Source organism: Malus domestica, chromosome 12 (assembly GCF_042453785.1).
Source record: "Malus domestica chromosome 12, GDT2T_hap1".
Classification (NCBI taxonomy): domain Eukaryota; kingdom Viridiplantae; phylum Streptophyta; class Magnoliopsida; order Rosales; family Rosaceae; genus Malus; species Malus domestica.
In genome coordinates, this window is record NC_091672.1 from 1,409,642 (window position 1) to 1,431,116 (window position 21,475).

Here is a 21,475-nt window from a genome sequence, read left to right on the forward strand (position 1 = left end):
AAAATCCCTATCATGCAGCAACATCTTACCCTTAGAATTACTCTTAAGTGGATCGGATTCGGCCTTCTTGAGTTTGCGACAATAATCAATTGTGTGGCCTCTCCACCCACAATAAGTGCACTTCAAATGTGATATGCAATTCTCTGTGTTGTGGCCAGTCTTGTCGCACTTTTCACACTTGGAGTTGTTACTTTTCTTCCCGGTGTCTTTCTGTGTATCTCTGGCTGCAAACACCGATGCCTCAGGTTGAGTCACTCCTTTTTCAGCGGACACATCACGTTGACGTTCATGTTTGAGAACAAGAGAGTAAGCTTTTCTGACCTTAGGCAGAGGGTCCATCATTAATATTTGTCCTCGCGTCATAGCGATCACTCAGTCAATCCCATGAGAAACTTGATAGTTTTCTGTGTTTCTCAATAGGACAATTCCTCATTCGTAACTCCAAAGTTGCAAGCTGAGATAGGGCAAAGAATGTCCCTCTCATCCCACAAGCCTTTGAGTTTGGTAAAATAAGACCCAACATACATGGTGCCTTGAACACAATCATGAATTTCATTTTCAATTTGGAAAAGTTGAACGTTGTTTACCTGAGAAAAGCGTTCTCGCAACTCGTTCCAAACTGCTTGTGCTCCATCACAGTAGAACACTAGCTGCAATCTCCTTGGAGATTGAACTCAATAACCAAGTTTTGACCAGGCTGTTGCAGCATCTCCATTGCTGCAATTCATCAACGTCTTCTTCACTTGGTTTCTTGATCGACCCATCAACAAAATAATATTTGACTTTTTACTGTCAGGGCCATAGTCATAGAGTGACTCCATGTGTTTTAATTATCCTCAGTCAGGAGTTGTGATACAAGTACCAACCCAGGCTGATTTAAATGATGAAGATACAGTGGGTGATTAGGACTGTCAAAATTTGATGCCATTGGCTTCTTTGAGTTTTCGTTGTCGTCTCCCATGGTGATGGCTAGGGTTTCTTTAGGTTACCAAGATCGTTGCTCTGATACCATATTGAAAGAATATTTGGTGAAATTGATTTCTATATTTCATCTCAATGCTAGTATAACATCGTTATACAGGATGGGATCAATTAAGATCCTAGACTATCTCATATAATTACGTCTGCTATACATACATAAAAGGAAGGAAACTAATGTCAATCAATTTACAATATTCCTTAGCTTGTTTCTTGGAATTATCTACCGAACAGATTATTTATGGTGATGAAACAAAGGAGAAGTGTGTGGTGCTGGAAAACTGACATTTTGGACTTAATTGCAATTATTGGAGTCCAGATGGCCTCTTTTGGGCTTGGGTCCTTATGAAAAAATGTTCAAGACATCTTAAACTTTAAAACAATCTATTTTGGGCTTGTTTTGGAGGTTGACAAGGCCTAAAACATGTTTGATTAGTTGCGTGGCTGATAAGTTGCATGTCAGATTTGCCTTTATTATTTAGGAGTTTGTTTCCTAGTTTCTCTTAATTTATTTTGTTTCCTAGTTTTATTCTAAAAATTTTCTAGGAAAGATTTGAATTGTAGTACTATAAATAAGGGTGGCCGGCCATAGTAATTCTCTACGAAACTTTGAGAGGATTGCCAAAGGCTCTAGTAGATTTCAAACTTTATTCTACAATGTGTTTTCATTCTTTTTCTATTTTGATAAAAAAATCCTTTTGATTTTAATATGAATATGCATAATTAATTTTCTTTTGCTAGGGCGAGGCCATAAGCCTTAGTATGAATATATAGGTTTTATTTAATTTCTTATGATATTATGTATGCTTGCTTTGAATTATTAATCATTGTGTTTAAACTGTCTTTGTATCTTTAATGATTCGCGACCATTAGAATGTAGATAAGTAATTGTATGCAATTCAAAGTTGCATGTGTAATTCAATAATAGTTGATAAAATTACATAAGATTGTTTTCTTTTAAACTGGTCTTTTGCGGATTTCTTTAATTTGTTTATTTAATATTTGTTTTTAATATTTTAAAATCCAAACTCAATTTTTGCAAAACTTTGTTTCAAGTAATTAATTAAGATTTGGTTTTATATAAATTGTTTTAATTAATCCCTATAAGAACGACCTTGAGCATTCTTACTATAACAATTTTATTCTCTTACAAGTATTTTGTATGATTTTACCCTTCTCTGCGCAGATACTTAAAAAATCTATCAAGGCACAATTCTATATAAACTCCAAATTTTGATTATTTTTTCAAATTTCTTTCTTGAAATCGTACTATTGTAGAAGTACTATCCGGCGTTTCGTCCCGTGATTTATACAATTAGCCCCTCTGAAATCTCAGTTTTAACCATCATGTAGGAACTGCATTATTGCCTGCACGTTTGGTTCATACAGGTGCAGGGCAATTGGACAAGCAAAAGCAAAAACCATAGGCACAAAAGGTGGAGGGTAGTAAATGCAAGGGCGAGGAAAACGTGGTCAAACAAGTAACACCAAAACTCAAATATGACATTGACAAAATTGACATTCAAAACACTAGTCATGAAAAACATGGGCAGGTCCATACATTGATTTGAGTCAGCAAGTAGCCTGTAGGAAGCAACTTTGTGTACATAATGCCACAGAACACAAACATCCAGAGACTTTCACTTTTAACCCACTCTTAAATATTTCTCTCTCCCTCCCCTGAATTTTTACCTGGTTTCACTGTAGTTTCCCTTATGCCTTATATAACTTACTGTACACAAAGACTGTAGAGATGATGCCCCCCTCTAATCTGCAGACCTACTTTTACCACATCGCAGAGTTTAAGCTCTTGTGCTTTTACTAAAGTTTAAGGCTTTTTTTCTGAATATCCCGAAGCACACTAGAAAATCCGCTTCTGCTAGCTCAAAACCACCATCGGTTTTTTAAGCAGTGCCTACTCCAAGGAAATCAATGAAATGGATGGTGGTGGTCTTCTCATGATGCAGATCTTGATCTTCCCCAGATAATGACAGATTGGTCCTAGTGGTGGTGACTGACTCGTCCCCAGAAATTTCTGAATCTGATTGATGACCGGAATTGTCCACACCCTTCATAGCTGCAGCTGCTGCTCCAACTCCTCTCACTGGCCCAGTGCTCTTGCAGAAACCATTACCATTGCTACCAATCATCTTGTTAAATCCCCCATCACTTGATGATGGGCCTGCAACAACAAAAAGAAAAAAAAATATAGACTAAATTTCTTAAATACACTAATTAACCACATCAGAAACAATAAGGTGATCCAAGTTCCATCCTGAACTTTCTCGTCCAAGCTCATTTAACTTTGGAGTTCTTATGAGATCCGGTGAATGTGAGTTTGGTATGATATCGCATCCGACCATTGAAAAATTTGGTCGTGCATTTTTTATGATTCATTTATAAATTGAAAAAGAGGTAACATAAGGAACAGTCACATACCCATAGGTGATCCAATGATTTGGGGGCGATGAAAAGGGTGGAACTTGGAGAAAAAGGTGGGAGGGGGTTTGTTTGAGGGAGTGAGGGAGAGATCAGTGCATGTTGAGGCAGACTGAGTGCTGTCATCATTGATGGTGCTTATTGAGACGGTTGATTCAGTACTGGTGGAAGGATTCTTTGGGAAATTAGCAACCACATGAGGAAGAGGGGAAGGAGGTGGAGGAGAAGAGGGCTTTCTCCTCTTGAAAACATTGGATTGCTCTCTGTGTCTTCTGGCCATGATCACATGCCAATGGTTCTTCACAGCATTGTCAGTCCTTCCAGGGAAAAGCCTTGCAATCATTGCCCATTTGTTGCCATAGAGTCTGTGGGCTGCCAGCAGCCTTTCTTCTTCCTCCTCACTGAATGCCCCTCTGTTGATCCTTGGATCTAGCTGGTTGAACCACCTCAATCTGCAACTCTTCCCTGCAAATCAAAAATCAGATGAAGAACAATGTTAGATTAAATAGTTTACATCCGAGGGGCAGAAATATACATGGGTGCGCAAACAGGAGAAAACAGTTCTGCGGAAATCATTTAACTTTCGAAGTACCAAAATCCAAAGAGGGGGGTATAAAATTTACCTGATCTACCATCAAGATGCTCAGCTATAACGTTCCAGTTTTGAGGACCATATTGTCCCACAAGTTCTTTGAGCTTTGAATCTTCAGCTGGTCTCCAATGGCCTCTGATACAACTCTTAGCACTAGTTCTCCCACCAGCAGGACTCCTACCTTCATCATCATCTTCCTCTCCAACAAGATTCAAATTCAAAGGCGTGGGTCTTTTCTGATCAACCCCAGAAAGCACACCAAGATCACTTATATTTTTTGGTCCCCCATTTTCCAAAGCCTGAAAACTCCATGGTTTGTTGGTTTGTTGGGATGATGAGGGACTGAAAGGCACAACCCCCATTGCAGAAGTAGAAGAACCACCAAAGATGTTTGAGAGAGAAAGTTGATTAGAAACAGGAGGTGGTGGCAAAAAGTTCAAATCTTGGTATCTGGTAAAACCATCACAATCACTCATCAGATGTCGAAACGCCATCAGTACCTCTCAGTTGGAAAACTAACCCACCAAACAGAAAATCAGAAGGGTAAAAACCCAAAATGCAGAATCAATGAAAATGGAAGAAGAAAAAAAGCAGAAAACTTGGGGTGGTCTTTCTAATCAAACAGAAAAAGTGCAATGCCACAAGGCAGGACAACAGAAACCAGGACCTGGGCTTTCTTCTATTATATCACACTCTATCTGTGAGATCACTCACTCCAACAAGGGTCTGTTTGGCAGGAAAGAAAGAGAGAGAAAATGCAAGAGAAAAAGCAGAAATCAGAAGAAAATCGATTAAACAAGAAATGGGAACAGGAAACAAAGAAATGGGTTTTGTTTGGGAGAAAGAAATAAACAAAAAACCACACGGTTGAACTTTGATTCTCTCCTCCTCTTGGAGAGCCAGGGTGCTTATTTTGAGACTGATATCATCATCTCTCTCTCCTCTCTCTCTCAAATAGAAAAATGGGGCGGTGGGATTGTTTGGAAAGCAGGAAAGTCAGTGCTGCTGTTGTGCATGCACTTCGAGAACCGCTCGTGTGGGTGGTTCCCGTCGTGGTGGTGGGGATCAAAGCCTCTCTCTCTCTCTCAAGACTGATGCTTTTGAGTTTGAGATATTCGTGAGAGGGTTGGGTTGGGGGGGTTTATCTATGTAGTCGTAGAAGTACTCCTACTTGTAGTCGTAGTGCTGCATTGCTTCGGTTTTGTCTCATCCTTCTTTTTTTTATATTTTTTTTCTTGTGTGTTGGCATTGGTTTTTGGGGAAACCAGAATCTGTTTGTCTGTTTCCGAAACGTTTCTTTTGCCATTTTTTTTTTTCAAATAACGGAAATTTTCAGGGACCGTAGACTTGAGCTTCATCCCAACAACCTGTCATTGCCCTTCTGTGTTCTCTCATTTCCCATAACTGAAAATACTATCCTCATTATATATATTTTTTTTACGTCGGATCCTTTTTTTATGAATTTTAAGAATTTCATGATTGTGAACGTTCATCGTATATTGTACGATTAAAAATTATTTCAAAATTTAAATTTTAAAATTAAATATAAATAGTACCTAATGAAAACTGACCGCGCGATGTACGATAAACAATCATGATCACGGAATCCCTAGGATCCTCAAAAAAAAAATTCAACGAGGATTATTTTCCTTCTTCTTTTTTCCGTATATAATATTCAAACTAAATACATTTCACACCAACGAAAATTGATGTCAATTTTAAATCGGAATACGAAGTTTTAAATTTTTCATATTACATTGATATTTTGAAATTCGTTCAATTTACACTAACCGTAAAATTGTAATCTTTATTATGGAATTGAGAATCTGAGACCAACTAAATTTCCATAACAAAATTTAGTACAATTCTTCTCAAATTTACACATTTTGTTGTGTCTCTTTTGACAATAGGACTATAATTTAACGAAAGATGTAAATTGAAAAAATTTTAAAATAACATAGGGTAAAACTCAGGATTGATTTTCAAACTAACACCAAAACTTCTAAATGTACTTATCCAATAATATTTAAGTACTTTCTATTTGTCTAAAGTTTATTTCCTTTTATTATTTTACTTCTGCTTCCATTTAAACCTTTTAGCTTAAGGGAATATATTTGAACAGATTTCTTTCTTTTTCTGCCTTTTTTTCTTTGTATTGTTCCATTTTTTTAAGTGCATGCATGTCCTTGTTGCAGGATCTAGCTTGGCAAATTGTACCAGCCTAAGCAAAGTGCCTTTTTCGTGTTCTTCTGCAAGCAAACGTTTTTCATTTGACCAAATTAAGAGTTGAGTAGCTATAGCAGGTTTTAGATGTCTATGATTTGTGAAAACAAAAGGATTAATTAGTAGAAATGATTATTTTACAAAAGGCAAAGCTAAAAAAATTAATTATTTAGACTAAATTTTGTAAATTATATGATATGATTATAAGATTACTACTTAAGTGTTGATTAACGTGTTTATTTTTTATTGGTGATAGATCACATGTTTGTAAATTTGGTTTAAAAAATTAGTCTACCTAACATTACTCTTTTACGAATCTCAACATTGAAATTCAAGGTGAATTCCGAACGAGTCGGATTGGAAATAAATTTGTCAATTTCAATTCCAAAAATTTCAAAATTTTGTGAACTTTTAGAATCTGAGTTGTCTCAAAAGTTTTTCTGGCCACAACGGCAGATTAAATGTATATGACCTATTAAAAAATGACAGGTTAGATGCAAATAAAAGAATTCTGGAATTTTCTTTTTCTCATCGAAAAAGAATTATTCATCCTTCTTGTTTAATCATAAACATAAAACAATACTTTTCTAATACTGAGATGCGATAAAAAGAGAAAATCACAATTTTATCGGATCTCATGTCTTGAACCTTATAGACCTCTAGATGTTGAGTTTTATCTCAAAATAATCTTGGTGCAATTTAACAAGAGCTATCACTTTAATGTACATTTCTACAAACAACCCCTTCTTCCATGCGGGACAATTGTACTTGTTCAACGATTCCTAAATACCATCGGACATATCATTTCTAATAACTCATAACAACCGCTATGCAAATATCCCTAGAAGAATTTTCCTCACATAAACATATTTTCATATATTCAGCCATCTAAAGTACCTGAGCTCATTTGAAAGAGCTTTAAAATGATTGAAAATGTTTTTGGTGAAAGTGTTTTTGGAACTAATTCTTAGTAAAAATACAAATAATCAAATACATTCTCTAAAAACATTTCCTGTGATTTTAAAAACACTTCCACCACATTATTACTAACCATTGTGAGGCTAAGCACATCTCTTCCCTTTAAGGTTACATTCAATTGTAATTGGTTGCCCATCTAAGCCTTCTCTGATTAGTACATCTCTTAAATATGTATGAATGGTTTTCTTCTCTTATAAGTATCGAGGACCAACTAGAATTGGCTAGTCGACAAAGTTTTCCAAAGATAAATTTGCAACAGCTCTGTGCTCGCAATGAAATGAAACCAAAACTAAACTTTAAGTGGAATTATGCTTAGGGGATATTACCCAAAGGTTGGGTATTTTGTCATAGTCTATGTTAATGTCAACTTATTCAAAATCCATAGAGAATATATAAATGGGAAAATGGCTTGCCAAATCATGTAATTATTTTTTTGTCGAACAAATCATGTAAATTTTTTTGGATGGTCTAGAGTTGAAAACCATCGTAATTACTAAACAAATCTATATAATTAAATGTGAAAGCAATAATTTAAGCATCTGAGTCTCTTTGGCTCACATCACCACTATGTTTGGAGTCCTTATGTTCTTTTCTCAGTTACCATTCGAGTTTAAGGAGAGCATTCTTATGCCACTTAATATCACAGTCTAATGGTATTCCTCTTTACTTATAAGTAAGAGGTCTTAATTTCGATTCTAGTCAAATGCGAATTTTAATTACATTATTGTTAGCCCATCCCCTCCCTATTAGTGTAGATAATATCATTTTTTCAGAGGAAAAAAAAAAAAAAAAAGGGAGCATCCCTATATAGTGTGCAGGTTTACCTTTTGAATGAGAAGTGAACCTAAATTGTAGGTGTATCTTAGTTTCTAGGGAATATTTAAAAGGATTGTAATCTTATCTAGAACCACATGCTTGCACTGGAATCCAAAACTAAATAAAATCAGGCATCAAACATGAAGTTAATAGGATATCTGGATACGCATGAAATTCTGAGCCAAATTTCTTCCTTGTGGCTCAAATCGAGGCACGGAGCTAGTTGAGGTGGCTCTTGGCCTTGCCATGCTTGTTTAAGGTCTTTCAGACGAGTTACAAGAGCTCTGAGCCTGAGGAGCCCGAACTTAGCCTGTCAGGTTTTGAGAAGGTCTTTTGTTGGAGGAAAAATTTGTTCACGAATGTTAGGTCCGTGCAATTTATGTTACCCACATAAGGTATTTGACAGACCATGCCACAACTAGCTTAGAAAGAGTTGGAAGATAGCCAATGGGTCAATAAACGCACTAGAAAAAGAGCCAATGTTGTGAAGACATAAATTAACTGCAACAAATGCGAAAAAGACACATAGACTTTTAGTTCAATATGATGCATTTAACTTTGACTCGTGAGCAAACCAAACCGGACCTTGAGTGGTTGAGCATCTGCCTGCCCAACAAGTCTTGGGTTTTCGAGCTCATATACATATCAAGGTGTCCTTCAGGCCCATGATATGCCAATCCTACCACCGTGCCCTGACTTAAGGAGACAGGGATCGGCCCTTCAGAGTCTCCCTTGAGTGATTTGCGCTCCAGGCATCTACCTTCCATAGGCTTACCACCAGAGACTTCCCCTAGCTGCATGAGGAGTGTGGTCTGCACCACGCTAGTAGAACATAGTGGTCTACGTAACATGGGTTACGGCCTCACTTGCCAACTGCCAGCGAGGAGTCTCTTCTATAAATATCCAATTTGAACAAGGAGATTGGTAGTTGCCACTTGCTACTCAGAATTCTCTATATTCTAGTTTATCTCAAGCTATTTCTGACTTAGGAATCAAAGGCTCATTGACGGATACTCTCCCCCTTTTCTCGGTTGTTTACCAATTAGATTAACAGTGTTATTTATTTTGCATGTGCGATTTCATCAATCCAACCATGAACGGAATTTACATCCATAAATGCCTATAAATGCGAAAGGTTAGAGGGCTAATAAGAAAAGAAAACTAATGAAAATGGCTTGAAAACTTTGAGTTTTAATTATAAGGACAAAATAAATGGTAAAGTGAATAGTACCATAATTGACTTTTTAGTGTAAAAATGTTATTTTTCGTTAAAGTGAACAGTACCAGGAACTTTTCGTTAAAGTTCCCTAATAAGAATCCCTATAAGGCACAAAGACTCCAGATACCAACACCTAGGCCACAAGCCTGGAGTTGATAGACTGTCCCTCGATTGAAGTGTTGAGCGGCCAAACTCATGCCTACTGAATTGTCTTCCCTTGGTTATTTTACCTTCCTTTGTGTTAGGTTTGTAATCTTCCATCGGATTAATTAAATTATCTTCTTAGACAAAAAAAAAAAAAAAAAAGTGAGTTTGCCATTGAGCCGTTCATTCCGAGATCACAATAATTTCCAACCATATAAATATTATATTTATTCGATTAAAGGTTTTGGCCCTATTTTGTATTTCGGCAAAAAATGCTATTCAAACACAAAAAATAATCACATTGCTAATCATTTTCATATAGAAGAGGACTTCGTCATTAAATGTGGGACTCGCTAGCATTAAAAAGATGATCAATTTTACATGTTTATTAAAAAACTAACATTATTTACACCGAAAACAAATAAAATGCTCTTTTATTCGATTGTATTGGATCTGATTGTACAACAATTTCGTCTTTTGAATAACAAAAATAATAAAAAATAAAAAATGGGTGAAAACTTTCTTTCTTCTCTTTTCTATTTCCCCTAAAGTAAAACCAAGGAAACTTGTTTGACAATGCAATGCATGCAAGTGCTTGGCTTTGAACTTTGCACAACGAACGTAGCCATACCCATCATTACATTTTATTTACCCCAAGAACACTCATCATTCCATTTGGCATTGAAAAACCAAAAGAATTGGTAACAAAAAGAAAAGAAAGATAAAAGTTAATCCCATCTCACAAAGAAAATATCACATCAAAAAAGAGAGTGAATGAAAGATCTCGTTGTTGTTGCCCCGAATCTGCGCAACAGAGAGATGAAAGTGAGTAGTAAGAAAAGCACTTAGGAGTGTAGTTTTGCTCACTGCCGTTAGGTGGCGATGTTCCTCATCAGCTTATTACACAAATTTTAAAACTTAAAATTAGTAATAAGTGTTAATGTACAAAATGAGTGAGATTTTCAAACAACGTAAAATATTAAATAAAGTTAAATTTTTGGCCCTTACAAGATTGGTCTGGTTACTAAGTGTATGTGAATATGTAGAGAGATAGAAATAAGAAAGCAAACACAAGATACGCATCATTCACCCTAAGTTAGGTTATGTCCACGAAAGTAGATGAGTTATCATTAATAGTGAAGAATTTACATGATACATAAGTTCAAGCATCATGTAGCGAGTTCTATTGATGAGTTTAAGTACTATAATAACATTAAGAATTAATTGTAGAAAAATGATCTCATTTTATAATTGAGATGAGTCTTCGACTTTCGATGTTGACAGATGTCATGTTTTGATTGATCTCTTAACTGAAGATGAATTCGTATGGTTCGACAGGATGCCTCAGTATGAACACTTTAGTGAGACTCTTAAAGTTATAGAGTGGACCGATATCTGATAGTTTAAAATTAATAAAGTATGACACAAACAACGATAACCCATAAAATAATGAACACCACACCGCATAAGGTTGGTGAGTAAAAATATTTTTCAAAAAAGAACCCACCATGCAAACCAGAAACCCTAAAAAAGAAAAAGAAAAGAAAAGAAAAAAGCAAAAGAATCGTTTCAGACTTTCAGTAGTACGTTGCGTCTGAGTTTTCTGATACGCGCACGTGTGAACTAAGAGAGAGAAAGAGTGTAAAGACGCTGCTGCGACAGACAACGGTTTCCACCGGTTTCGCGGTAACGTAGTAAACCCAATATTTTAATAATTTAAAAAATAGTATAGTGGGCGTTTGATTAATTATTTTTGTTTACAGTTTTGGCATCAGCATTATTGTTATTTTTACTTTTTGCGGTTCATGCTTTCTCCACTGCTTCTCCCATGCACTGCCGTTTTGTCTGTTTTCCGAAACCGTTTTGCATTTTTGTTTGGGGCTTCGGGTTACACGTGCGGGTGAATCGTTGTCGTACACGTGAACGGTGTTATCGGGACCTGACAATTTGGGGTAACGAAATCTATGAGGATATTGGGTGTGGTTCCCGCACTTGGAAGAGTGGTTGAGAAAGTGTTTGGGGAGTGTGGATGGACGAAAGTGCCCCCATGGCGCGTGGTTGGGTGGAGAAGGTGAGGGGGGAGTTTCTTAAGGCTATCTCCAATTGAAGGTTGGTATGATGGCTCATTTTAGTCATTTAGTTATTCAAGAAATTAATATTTTAATGAACAGTATATGATCATATTTCTTACTAGGGGTGAGCGCGGTGCGGTTTGGTGCGGTTTCGAATGAAACCAGAACCGAAACCGAAACATTTTGCGATGCGGTGCGGTGCGGTTTTGAAGCCAAAACCGAAATGAAACCAAACCGTTCGGTTCGGTGCGGTGCGGTTTCAAACGGTTTCGGTTTGGTTTTTGAGAAAAAAAATATACAATTTAAAATATACACCTATTTATGCATAAGACGGTCTTATTTTTCTCGTATATTAATTAATGAATATGCAGTAAAATTGCAACAAAACTGCATAAAAAACAGCAGCAAAAACTGCACAAAACTGCACCAAAACTGCACCAAAACTGCACAAAACTGCACCAAAAAAATAATGCAGCAAAACTGCATTAAAAACAGCACCAAAACTGCACCAAAACAGCCCCAAAACTGCACCAAAAAACTGCACAAAACAGAACCAAAAATCTGCACCAAAAGTGCAGCTAACTTGTACCAAAACTGCAACAAATGACAACTACTAAAATTGAGACAACATCCAATGTATCAAAGGATTTAAACTTTAAATCTTTATGCATCACATCTATTAAAATTGAACTTGATCACCAATCACAATACTTTACAATCCAATTGAAAGGTTAAGTTTGCCATAATACAAACTTATAAGTTATAACCTAGTTGAAAAGTTTAAAATATAAGTTATATAACATTTATTTATTATATGGTGCGATTTCGGTTTCGGTGCGGTTTTGAAAACCCAAAACCGAAACCAAACCGTTTTGTGTGCCGCGGTTCGGTTTTGAAACCGAAACCGTTTCAAAACCGCAAAACCAAACCGTTTGGTGCGGTTTGATTCGATTCGTGTTTCGGTTTCGGTTTTCGGTTCCAAGTGCCCACCCCTATTTCTTACCATCTCCAACCGAGCAGTGACGAAGCCACGTGAGGGCGAGGAGTGGCGGCCGCCACTCCCCTAGCCGGAAAACAAGACTGGATTTCTGGGTCCACCCCTCCACTCGCTAGAAAACCCATTGGTTCAATGGTTCAGAGCTCCCTACGGTCCGGTGATGTCTGGGTTCTGCTGCGTGCAGCAGCATACCGCCTTTTTTTTTTTTTAAATCATCCAGGCCAAAACAACGTCGTTTTGGTCCTGATAAAAACAATTTTTAAAAATAATTGAAACGACACCGTTTTGTATGATTTGAAATAAAAAATATATATATTAGGGGGGAACTGCGTGTCCCCCTTTCACTCTCAATCCCTCTCAGACTCTCAGTCCCATGTCCTTCCCCCTTTTGTTTTTCAACCTTTCTGCCAGAGAGCACAACAAAGCTGTCCCCCGCAACAGAAGAAATTTTTTTTTTAATTCGAATTGAATTGTCAACCTTTTAGCCACTCTCCACTTCTTCAGCCACTAGCTTCAGCCTTCAAAGGTGAATTTTTTAATTCCTAATTTTACAATTCCTAACCCTAATTAATTATTTAATACAAATTTTGTTTGATTGGTATAGAGTTTTACGGTAATGTACTAATATGGTTATTGATTATTGATCTGATTCTATGATTATTGATATGAAATTAAAATTATTTTTTAGGGTGAAAATTAAAATTTGAATTCTTGATTGTTGATTAATTAATTGAATTATTACATAATGTATACAACTATTCATATGATTAGTTGAATTGAATATTTATTTATTGAATAATTTGTATGCTTATTGGTATTGCTTAATTGAATTGTTGGTTGGATTGATTGTAAAATCCTACATCGCCTAGGAGAGTGATCCTAATATGTATATTTCCATCCCTACCTAGCACGAGGTCTTTTAGGAGCTCACTGGCTTCGGAGTTCATCAAAATTCTGAAGTTAAGTGAGTAGCGCACGAGAGCACTCTGATGCGAAAATTAACTTAACACACAAATTTAACCCTCTTTTGACAATTGTAGTATAAGTATAAGTAGGGATCGTTCTGGACCGTGGATTTGGAGGGCTTGCTAATAACCTCTAAACTGACTCAAAAACATAAAACTAAACTTAAAAACACTTAACAAGACTCACAAGACTCAAAGCAAACTTAAAATACTCAAAACAGCTTAAAACAACCAAATAAACTTAAACTAGACACTAGGAATGACTTTGGACGAAAATTGACTTTTACTTGAATCAAAACATTTAAAAACACAAATTAAAACAAATTCTAACTAATTAGACACACTAAAGTAAAGGGGGAGTGAGTTTTGGACGAAGTTGAAACAAACAAACAAGTATGAAAAACTAGACAGATTGTAAAACAAATTTGAGAAATAAGATGATGGATGAGATAGCTAGAGGTTTTTTCTCCACACATGACATGTATGCAAATAACTCGATTTTCAGTTACTACTTCATTGAATTATGAACGACAATGCTCCAAATTAACCGTGACATCACTAGTTAACTCTCAGATTTTCCTTGCTTTATTGGATTAGATGACATCATTCAACAACTCAAAACATTCTTCTAAAGTTCTCTACATGACATCATAATAGAGATACAATAAAAGATCATTACGTTTAATGAAAATCATAAGCATTGACAAAGCACTTGCAACTATGACATCATGTCACTCATGCTAGGAATTGAACTTAATGTGATCGTTTATAAACGACCTTCACTACATGTGAATATAAGTTTGTAACGATTATGTGAAACTTCCTTATATTCTAGCAACGGATTTATGCATGCCAATTAAGTGTCGACCCTTAATTAACAAATACAAATAAGTTATCAATCAAAGAGTTAAGCCAATTGCATTCACGATTCAAGAGTTCATAACTAGAATTTATCAAATTATATTGCACACATAATCATGGCTTTGAAATCACCCCTAGCCAAGAGGGGTTTAGCCACTCATATTTACAACAAAATGAAAGGAAATGAATTTAAACATTAGAAACAAAAGAAAGAAAACACCTAAACGCTCCAACGATCCAAGTTGGACAGCAAGCACGTCCAAGCATTTTATTTCCCTTCCTTTGCTACAGCACAAGGTGTTGGTGGGTGTTTGAAGGTTTGTTTGTATAGAGGAATGGATGTGAAGATGAATGGATGTGTTTGGATGTGTTTGGATGAAGGTTGTGTTGAAATGGGAGTGAATGATCTAACCAAGTATGAACCCAATTTATGTTACACACACTTCCTTTTATAGAGGAAGTGCATGGCAATGGAGGGGAACATAGAGTGGTGTAGCAATTGAGTGCAATGATGCATGAAATCTGAAATGATGAAGGGAGCAAGGAATGGTGTAGCAATTGAATGCAATGATTCAATGTAATGATGCATGAATTTGAAATGATGGAGGGAATAAGGAATGGTGTAGTAATTGAGTGCAATGATTCAATGTATTGATGCATGAAATCTGAAATAATGAAGGGGACAAGGGTGATGATGCATGGCATGGGTGAAAAGGTGAGTAAGTGGTGAATCAATGAGTGCAAAGAGGTGAAAGGATATTGTGCACATGGTAGACAAAGGAAAGGAAGTGGAATGATGCAACAAATGAGTCAATGAAGGGAACATGGATGATGATGCACGGCATAGGAATCCAAAGGGAGTGCAATGGTGGTGCACGGCAATGATGGAAAGGTGAATGGTGGAGTGACACCCATTGGTGGTTGAGCTCTTTATCCTTTTTACACTAATTCTTCTTTTTCTTTAACACATTCCTAGCCTCTTTAGTCTTCAATTTCGTCCATCCACCTTGCTCCATGCATGTGCTATCCATTCCAAGCCCAAAACTGCTCCAAAATGCACCAACATGCATCTTATTGCTTTATAAGGCCTATGGACATACAAACACACGAAAATAGCTTAAAATGCATAATTAACTAAGAAATAACAACATAAATGCATGAGAACAAGCTAACTCAGTCGCATAAATATGCTCCTATCACACTCCCATGATGGGTGACCTACTGGGAAGTTCTCGTGTGAGTTCCCAGAAACAAAACCGTGAGGGCGTGGTCAGGGCCCAAAGCGGACAATATCGTGCCACGGTGGTGGAGCGGGTCTGGGATGTGGTGGACCCCTGGGTCGGGATGTGACAGATTGGTATCAGAGCCAATCCCTGGCCGGAAATGTGCCGACGAGGACGTCGGGCCCCTAAGGGGGGTGGATTGCAACATCCCACATCGCCTAAGGGAGTGATCCTTAAATGTATATTCTCATCCCTACCTAGCACGAGGCCTTTTGGGAGCTCACTAGCTTCAGGTTCCATCGGAGCTCTGAAGTTAAGCGAGTTTGCACGAGAGCAATCTCATGATGGGTGACTCATTGGAAAGTTGCTCGTGAGTTCCCAAAAACAAAACCGTGAGGGAATGGTAAGCCCAAAGAGGACAATATCGTGCTACGGTGGTGGAACGGGCCCGGGATATGGTGGACCCGGGTCGGGATGTGACATTAATTATTATGCATATTAATATAGTCTACTCTAGAATTAAGAGTGTAAGAATTTTTTTTTCCTCTCCATTTTATAGTTACGTAATGAACCGATACTATGAGAAACAATGCTTAAATTATGGAAGATATTACTATATAAAAGGATTTGGTTGTTGCTATTTTTTTGAACCTTGCAATTTTTTAACTTCACCCCTCCCCTTGTCAATTTCTAGCTTCACCACTACAACCAAGGGCCAAAGGGCCATAGGGCTCGTTTTAGCCCTGTCACTAAAAATCATCTTCAACCGAAGGCCAAAGAGCCAAACATGATTTATTATTTAAATTTAAAAACTACAACAACTTAAATTTAAAAACTACAACTAAAATTAAAAAAATAAAACTTATATATTTCAAGTCAAATGTGAGAGGTTTTATTTAGAGTATAAAAATTAAAAAAAGAAAAAGAAAAAAAGAAGTGGGTGGGAGAGTCCCACATCGACTGTGGGAGAGGAAGTAGAAAAAAAAAAAAGGAAGTGGGAGTCCCACATCGGCTGTGGGAGAGGGAAGTATAAAAAAAATGGAAGTGGGTGGGACATCGGCTGTGGGAGGGATTTGAGCAAGCTCCAAAGCTTATAAAACGAACACTCAAGCATTCAACTAAACATACTTTATGGGCCTATAATTAAATTTTTTTTTTAAATTTTGGCCCAAAAAAATTATTTTAAATAACGGTAACTAACATCAGCTAGTCGTTGGTTTCAAATTTATGGCCTCGCTCGGAGCTAGCTAGCTGGCTCATTTAGGCTAGCCGGTTGACCCTTTGGCCCTTTTTTGTCCAGTGGGACCCACGAGCCCTTTGGCTTAGCCCTTGGTTGGAGATGGTTTTCAGGCTATTTTCGTCCATCTGGCCCTCTAGACCCTTCGGTTGGAGATGGCCTAAGGGAATTGGATCCCAATAATTTGCCAAATATCATTTGATCTGGACCGTTGAAATTTGATCAAACGATTACAATTATTATAACTTTTAGAAGGGCCCTGACACACCCCGACCCGAATCAGGGCATGCCGGTCATCACGTGAGGGTGATGTAGCCATGAGCACAATGCAGAGCAATAATGATAATAGAGAATACGAATAAATGAAAACCAACTCATAATAGTACACCAACTCATAATAGTAATAGTTAAGACAAGTGCTAGAATATGTGTGAATACACAATCAGAGCATAAGTAGCCTAAGTTTAGTCCAGAAAACAAGTACTAATTAAACGACGCCCAAAGATGCCCTACATTTGTGATAGTCTGTCAAAATCGCTAATCAATCCTCATGAGCCACCAATGAACAAGCTTATCCAAAACCTGGAGGGGCGCAAAACAGAAAGTGTAAGTGGGCAAAAACAAAGCTTTTCAAAACCATTTCATTTATCAAATGCTCTAACCCCTCACCGTAAAACATGTATAACTTCCCCAAAAAAGGAATAAATATATATTTCAATTCATGCTTCACATATCCATATTCATAAGTATGCCATGCCAAAATATAAAATAGAATAAGTAACTCAGGTGAAAATAAATTCATGGAAAATAACATATTAGCCGGAACCCTTGCAGAGGTCTGTACGACTGAATTCATAGCTCATTAGTCAATCTAGCCGGAGTCACCGCAAGTGACCTATACGGCACTACACTGCACACGAGTCGGAACCACTGTAAAGGTCTATACTACAAGATTGGGTGTAATATAGTTATACTCAATGTTACGCTCTCATGATAGATGTGCGATAAATCGCTAGTCACCTATGAGTCGGAATCACCTATAATGGTCTGTATGATAAGATTGTGCACCTAAATTGGATCCAATGTGAACATATGGTGCGGGAGGTGGCATTATAAACAGGCATGTACCATATCTATGGCTAAATCACAATCACCCAGGGTGCAAGTTTATGAGCTCGCAATCACGTCTCACAGTATCAATATCTCATACAACAAAACATAACTCACCTGGTACTTACCTGAGCGTCCACAGCACCAATTCATGTTATGCATCATATACTAATTCATATGCTGAATATAAATTTATATGCATGGCATTTCAAAGCATACTTTCATTTAAGCACAATTTCTGGGAAAATATCAAGTATATAAATATATACTGAAAACCAAAAGCCCACTCACTGATATGTCGAAGGGTCGTAGCCCTCGAGTCAGCCTTGACTGCGTTCGTCCTCGGGATAAGTCTCACCTATATGCGAAATAATTGAATAAACGTTATTTAAAGCACCTAAACAAAACTAGTTAATAACTTCTCATACATTGCTCAAATGGGATGTTTAAATATACCAACGTGATCTACACAACCTCACGAACATCCCCACATTTTTAGAAAATTTTTCCGACGTCCCACACGGCGGCAAGGGTAAGGCAACACGCGCTACCACACGCAGGGAATCCTAACGGAATCCCTAACCACCGTTAGGAATATTCTGTCAAAATAAAGGAATATTCCGTCCAAATTACCTGACGCCATTACCCTCCGTTAGGAATATTCCGTCAACTTGACGGAATATTCTTCATCTCTGACCTTGGGTTGCCGGAGCCGGCACCGGTCGCCACTGCGTTCACCGGGAACTGGGAAAACACAAAAACCTTCATATCTCGTCCAATTCTTAACCAAAATCAGTAAAACTTGCACCAATTTGAAGCTTAGGACGAGTAGAACACAACCATATCTGGTTTGGGACCTAAAATCCGTGGAAATTTGCTGGAGATCCTTCGATAATCCAGCCAAACTTTGAACTCGTCAATCTCGACTTCCCGACGTCCAATTCACCTCGTTTTTCTTCTCCAAGCTTCGTGGAGAAGTCCTAAAGCTTCCTAGAAGCTCAAAAACCACTGAAACCTTCACATTTACGTGTGCATGAACAGTGCACCAAAATTGAGTATCTCGGGTTCTCGGGTTTCGAAGGTTTCATGACCAGAAAAGGGTATGGTTGAGCTTGTGACGATGAGATGAAGATGATGATGGTAACTACGAGCTCGATCTGTGACGGGAAGTGAACCCTCAAGGTTGTCCGTACGACTTGTACGGAAGATAGAAGAAATCCAAGAGGGAAGAGAGAGAGTCAACGGGAGAGAGAGAGAAAAAAAAGGTATGGGTGTTTGTGTGTGTGATCCTAGTTGGTCACAAACCAAACAAAACTAAGTCCTTTTTAGTTCCTTTAGTTCTAAAAACTTAGGAAAATAATGGATGGATCCAAAACCTAAGTACACAAAACACACAACACACTTTAACGTCCAAGGGTATATAAGTAATTTCATGCCATCGAAAATAAATATTTCAGGACAGGCTATCACAGCCCCCTGTTTGTAGCCGTTGGATCAAATTTTAACAGCCCATATCACTTGATCTTTAGGCTCAAATTATTAGGATATGGAGGGGATCCGGTTCCTTTCTTAAGCTCATATACCCTTTGGAGTGTTGACATTTGACCGTTTATTGAAATCATACTTAATAGTATTAACTTTTGAATTTTTTTTATAATAAATAAAAATTAAAAAAAAATTATATCAAAAGAACACGTGTAACTCAAATAAATAAATTATAAAGAAGCCATATAGAGTTTGCGTGCACAAGAAAGGAGATGGTAAATATATATCATGCGCATTTGCCTCTTTGTAGTAGGAATCCCATAAAAACATCAGGATAATGTTATCTTCTTAATTCATAAAAATAAAAATATCTTCCGTGCTGCAATAAAGTTTGCAAATCCAAGACATTTTTAAGGAAGAAATGGAAACTGGCTTCCAAAATTGTTAAAAATTAAAAGTAGAAGACATGAATTCAAGGCATTTTTAAGTAAGAACCTCAGATTGGATATAAACCTTATAACGGTTCATCTAGTTCGATTAGCAAAAACAAGATTTCTATTTTTTGAACAAATGATATTATCTACACTAAGGTAGAGGAGATGGGCTTAGCCTCACAATGGGCTAGTAATAATGTGGTTCAAATTCGCAATTGGCGAGAATCGACCCTAAGACCTCTGACTTACAAATGAAGAGGAATACCACTAAACCATAGTACTAATTAGCAATGTAAACAAGATTTAGAAAATGACATTCATTCTAATTTATTCTGTATAACTTGAATCTAGTGGCCACTTACGTGACCTACTTTCACAGAGTTGGACAATTAGTATGAGATCAACATTTTCAGCGTCCCAGTTACAACATCGTAATGATCACAAATATACACATTCAATTGGCACCTCATATAATTGCTTTTGAAATGTGTTCACTTGTGGAAAACTAGGTAACTCTTATCTATTAATTTTCCAAGTGCACTGCAACAAAGCCTATATAGTTCATGGAGTTAAAGTCATTTCTTCAAACAATGACTTAGGAAATGTGACTTGAATTTTAATTTTAGTTTAGAACTAATTATGTAGTTTTTATAAAATCGTTTTAGTATGCATAGCAATGATATAAATATGTGGAATTATTAGTTAAGTTTGTTTCCTTTATAGACAAAAAGAACATAAAGAGCGGCCTTTGTTGAAAAAGAATCACAAGCAGCAATTACAACTCCATTTGACCGACCCTTTTTAATAAAGTGATTGGTCCATAGACTTTTCCTAATAACAACAAAAACTTTTCTCTATGGTGACATATAACAAAGAAACTTTAACATATATTAAACAAACATCGAGCAAAATGAAGACTAAGAAAGATTTTTTTTTTTTTCTAAAAAAGAAAAAAAGGGACCAGCTGATTGCCAAGTTACGGTAATTCACTTTTTAACTGGTGAGGAAGATTCACATAGACATTTTAGCCTCCTTTGATTATAGTGTGATTTACCAACATCAGAAATTAAACGTATAATAAATTTTCTGAAATACGAGGTTGGAATTTGTCCCACACAATGAACCATCCCGTGGTGGTTGAGAAAGATAATTAGAAACATAATTTACTAGGAGGGTTTTCACGTTATGGAGTACTATATTTAAAAAGTACGTACCATAGAAAGAATCATAAAACTATTTACTTTATATTGTACTATTTCCAAATACAAACGGTTGTGTGAATGTGTATTGGTGGTAATTACCATGCACGTGATTAACTATAATCAGTAATTAAGGAATCCAAATTGGAGGATCACATCAACATTTTCAATTGTTTACGTAACGTCTTAATATAAGATATCGACATCTCGTTAACAACTTCGTGATGCACCATGTTGGTTAGTTCTTAGTAAAGATTAATTTGGATGCGTCAACATGAAAAATACGTATTAATTGATTACATCTTGTATAACAATAAGAAATGATAATCACAGAATCTAATTCTCTACTTGCATAATACCTACTTAATTTTATTCATTTTTTATTTGATTTAGTCAGTATGATGATCTTTTGTGACCGAAAGTAAATGTCATGAGTTTTTATTTGATTTATTCGTGTTTTTATTTATTTCTATTGAGGGCGACACTTGACCCAATAGAAAGGT

At 36.7% G+C, this 21,475-nt stretch overlaps 1 protein-coding gene across 1 annotated transcript; it reads right to left on the minus strand.

Moving 5' to 3' along the window:
* Positions 1 to 2,460: 2,460 nt before the first annotated feature.
* Positions 2,461 to 5,406, minus strand: LOC103449360 (transcription factor MYB56). Its single transcript, XM_008388669.4, has 3 exons — positions 4,041 to 5,406; positions 3,418 to 3,882; positions 2,461 to 3,160 (listed from the first exon to the last, which is right to left on the minus strand). The coding sequence occupies exons 1-3, from the start codon at positions 4,501 to 4,503 to the stop codon at positions 2,883 to 2,885; spliced, it is 1,206 nt and encodes a 401-aa protein (XP_008386891.1). The 5' UTR covers positions 4,504 to 5,406; the 3' UTR covers positions 2,461 to 2,882.
* Positions 5,407 to 21,475: the final 16,069 nt, after the last annotated feature.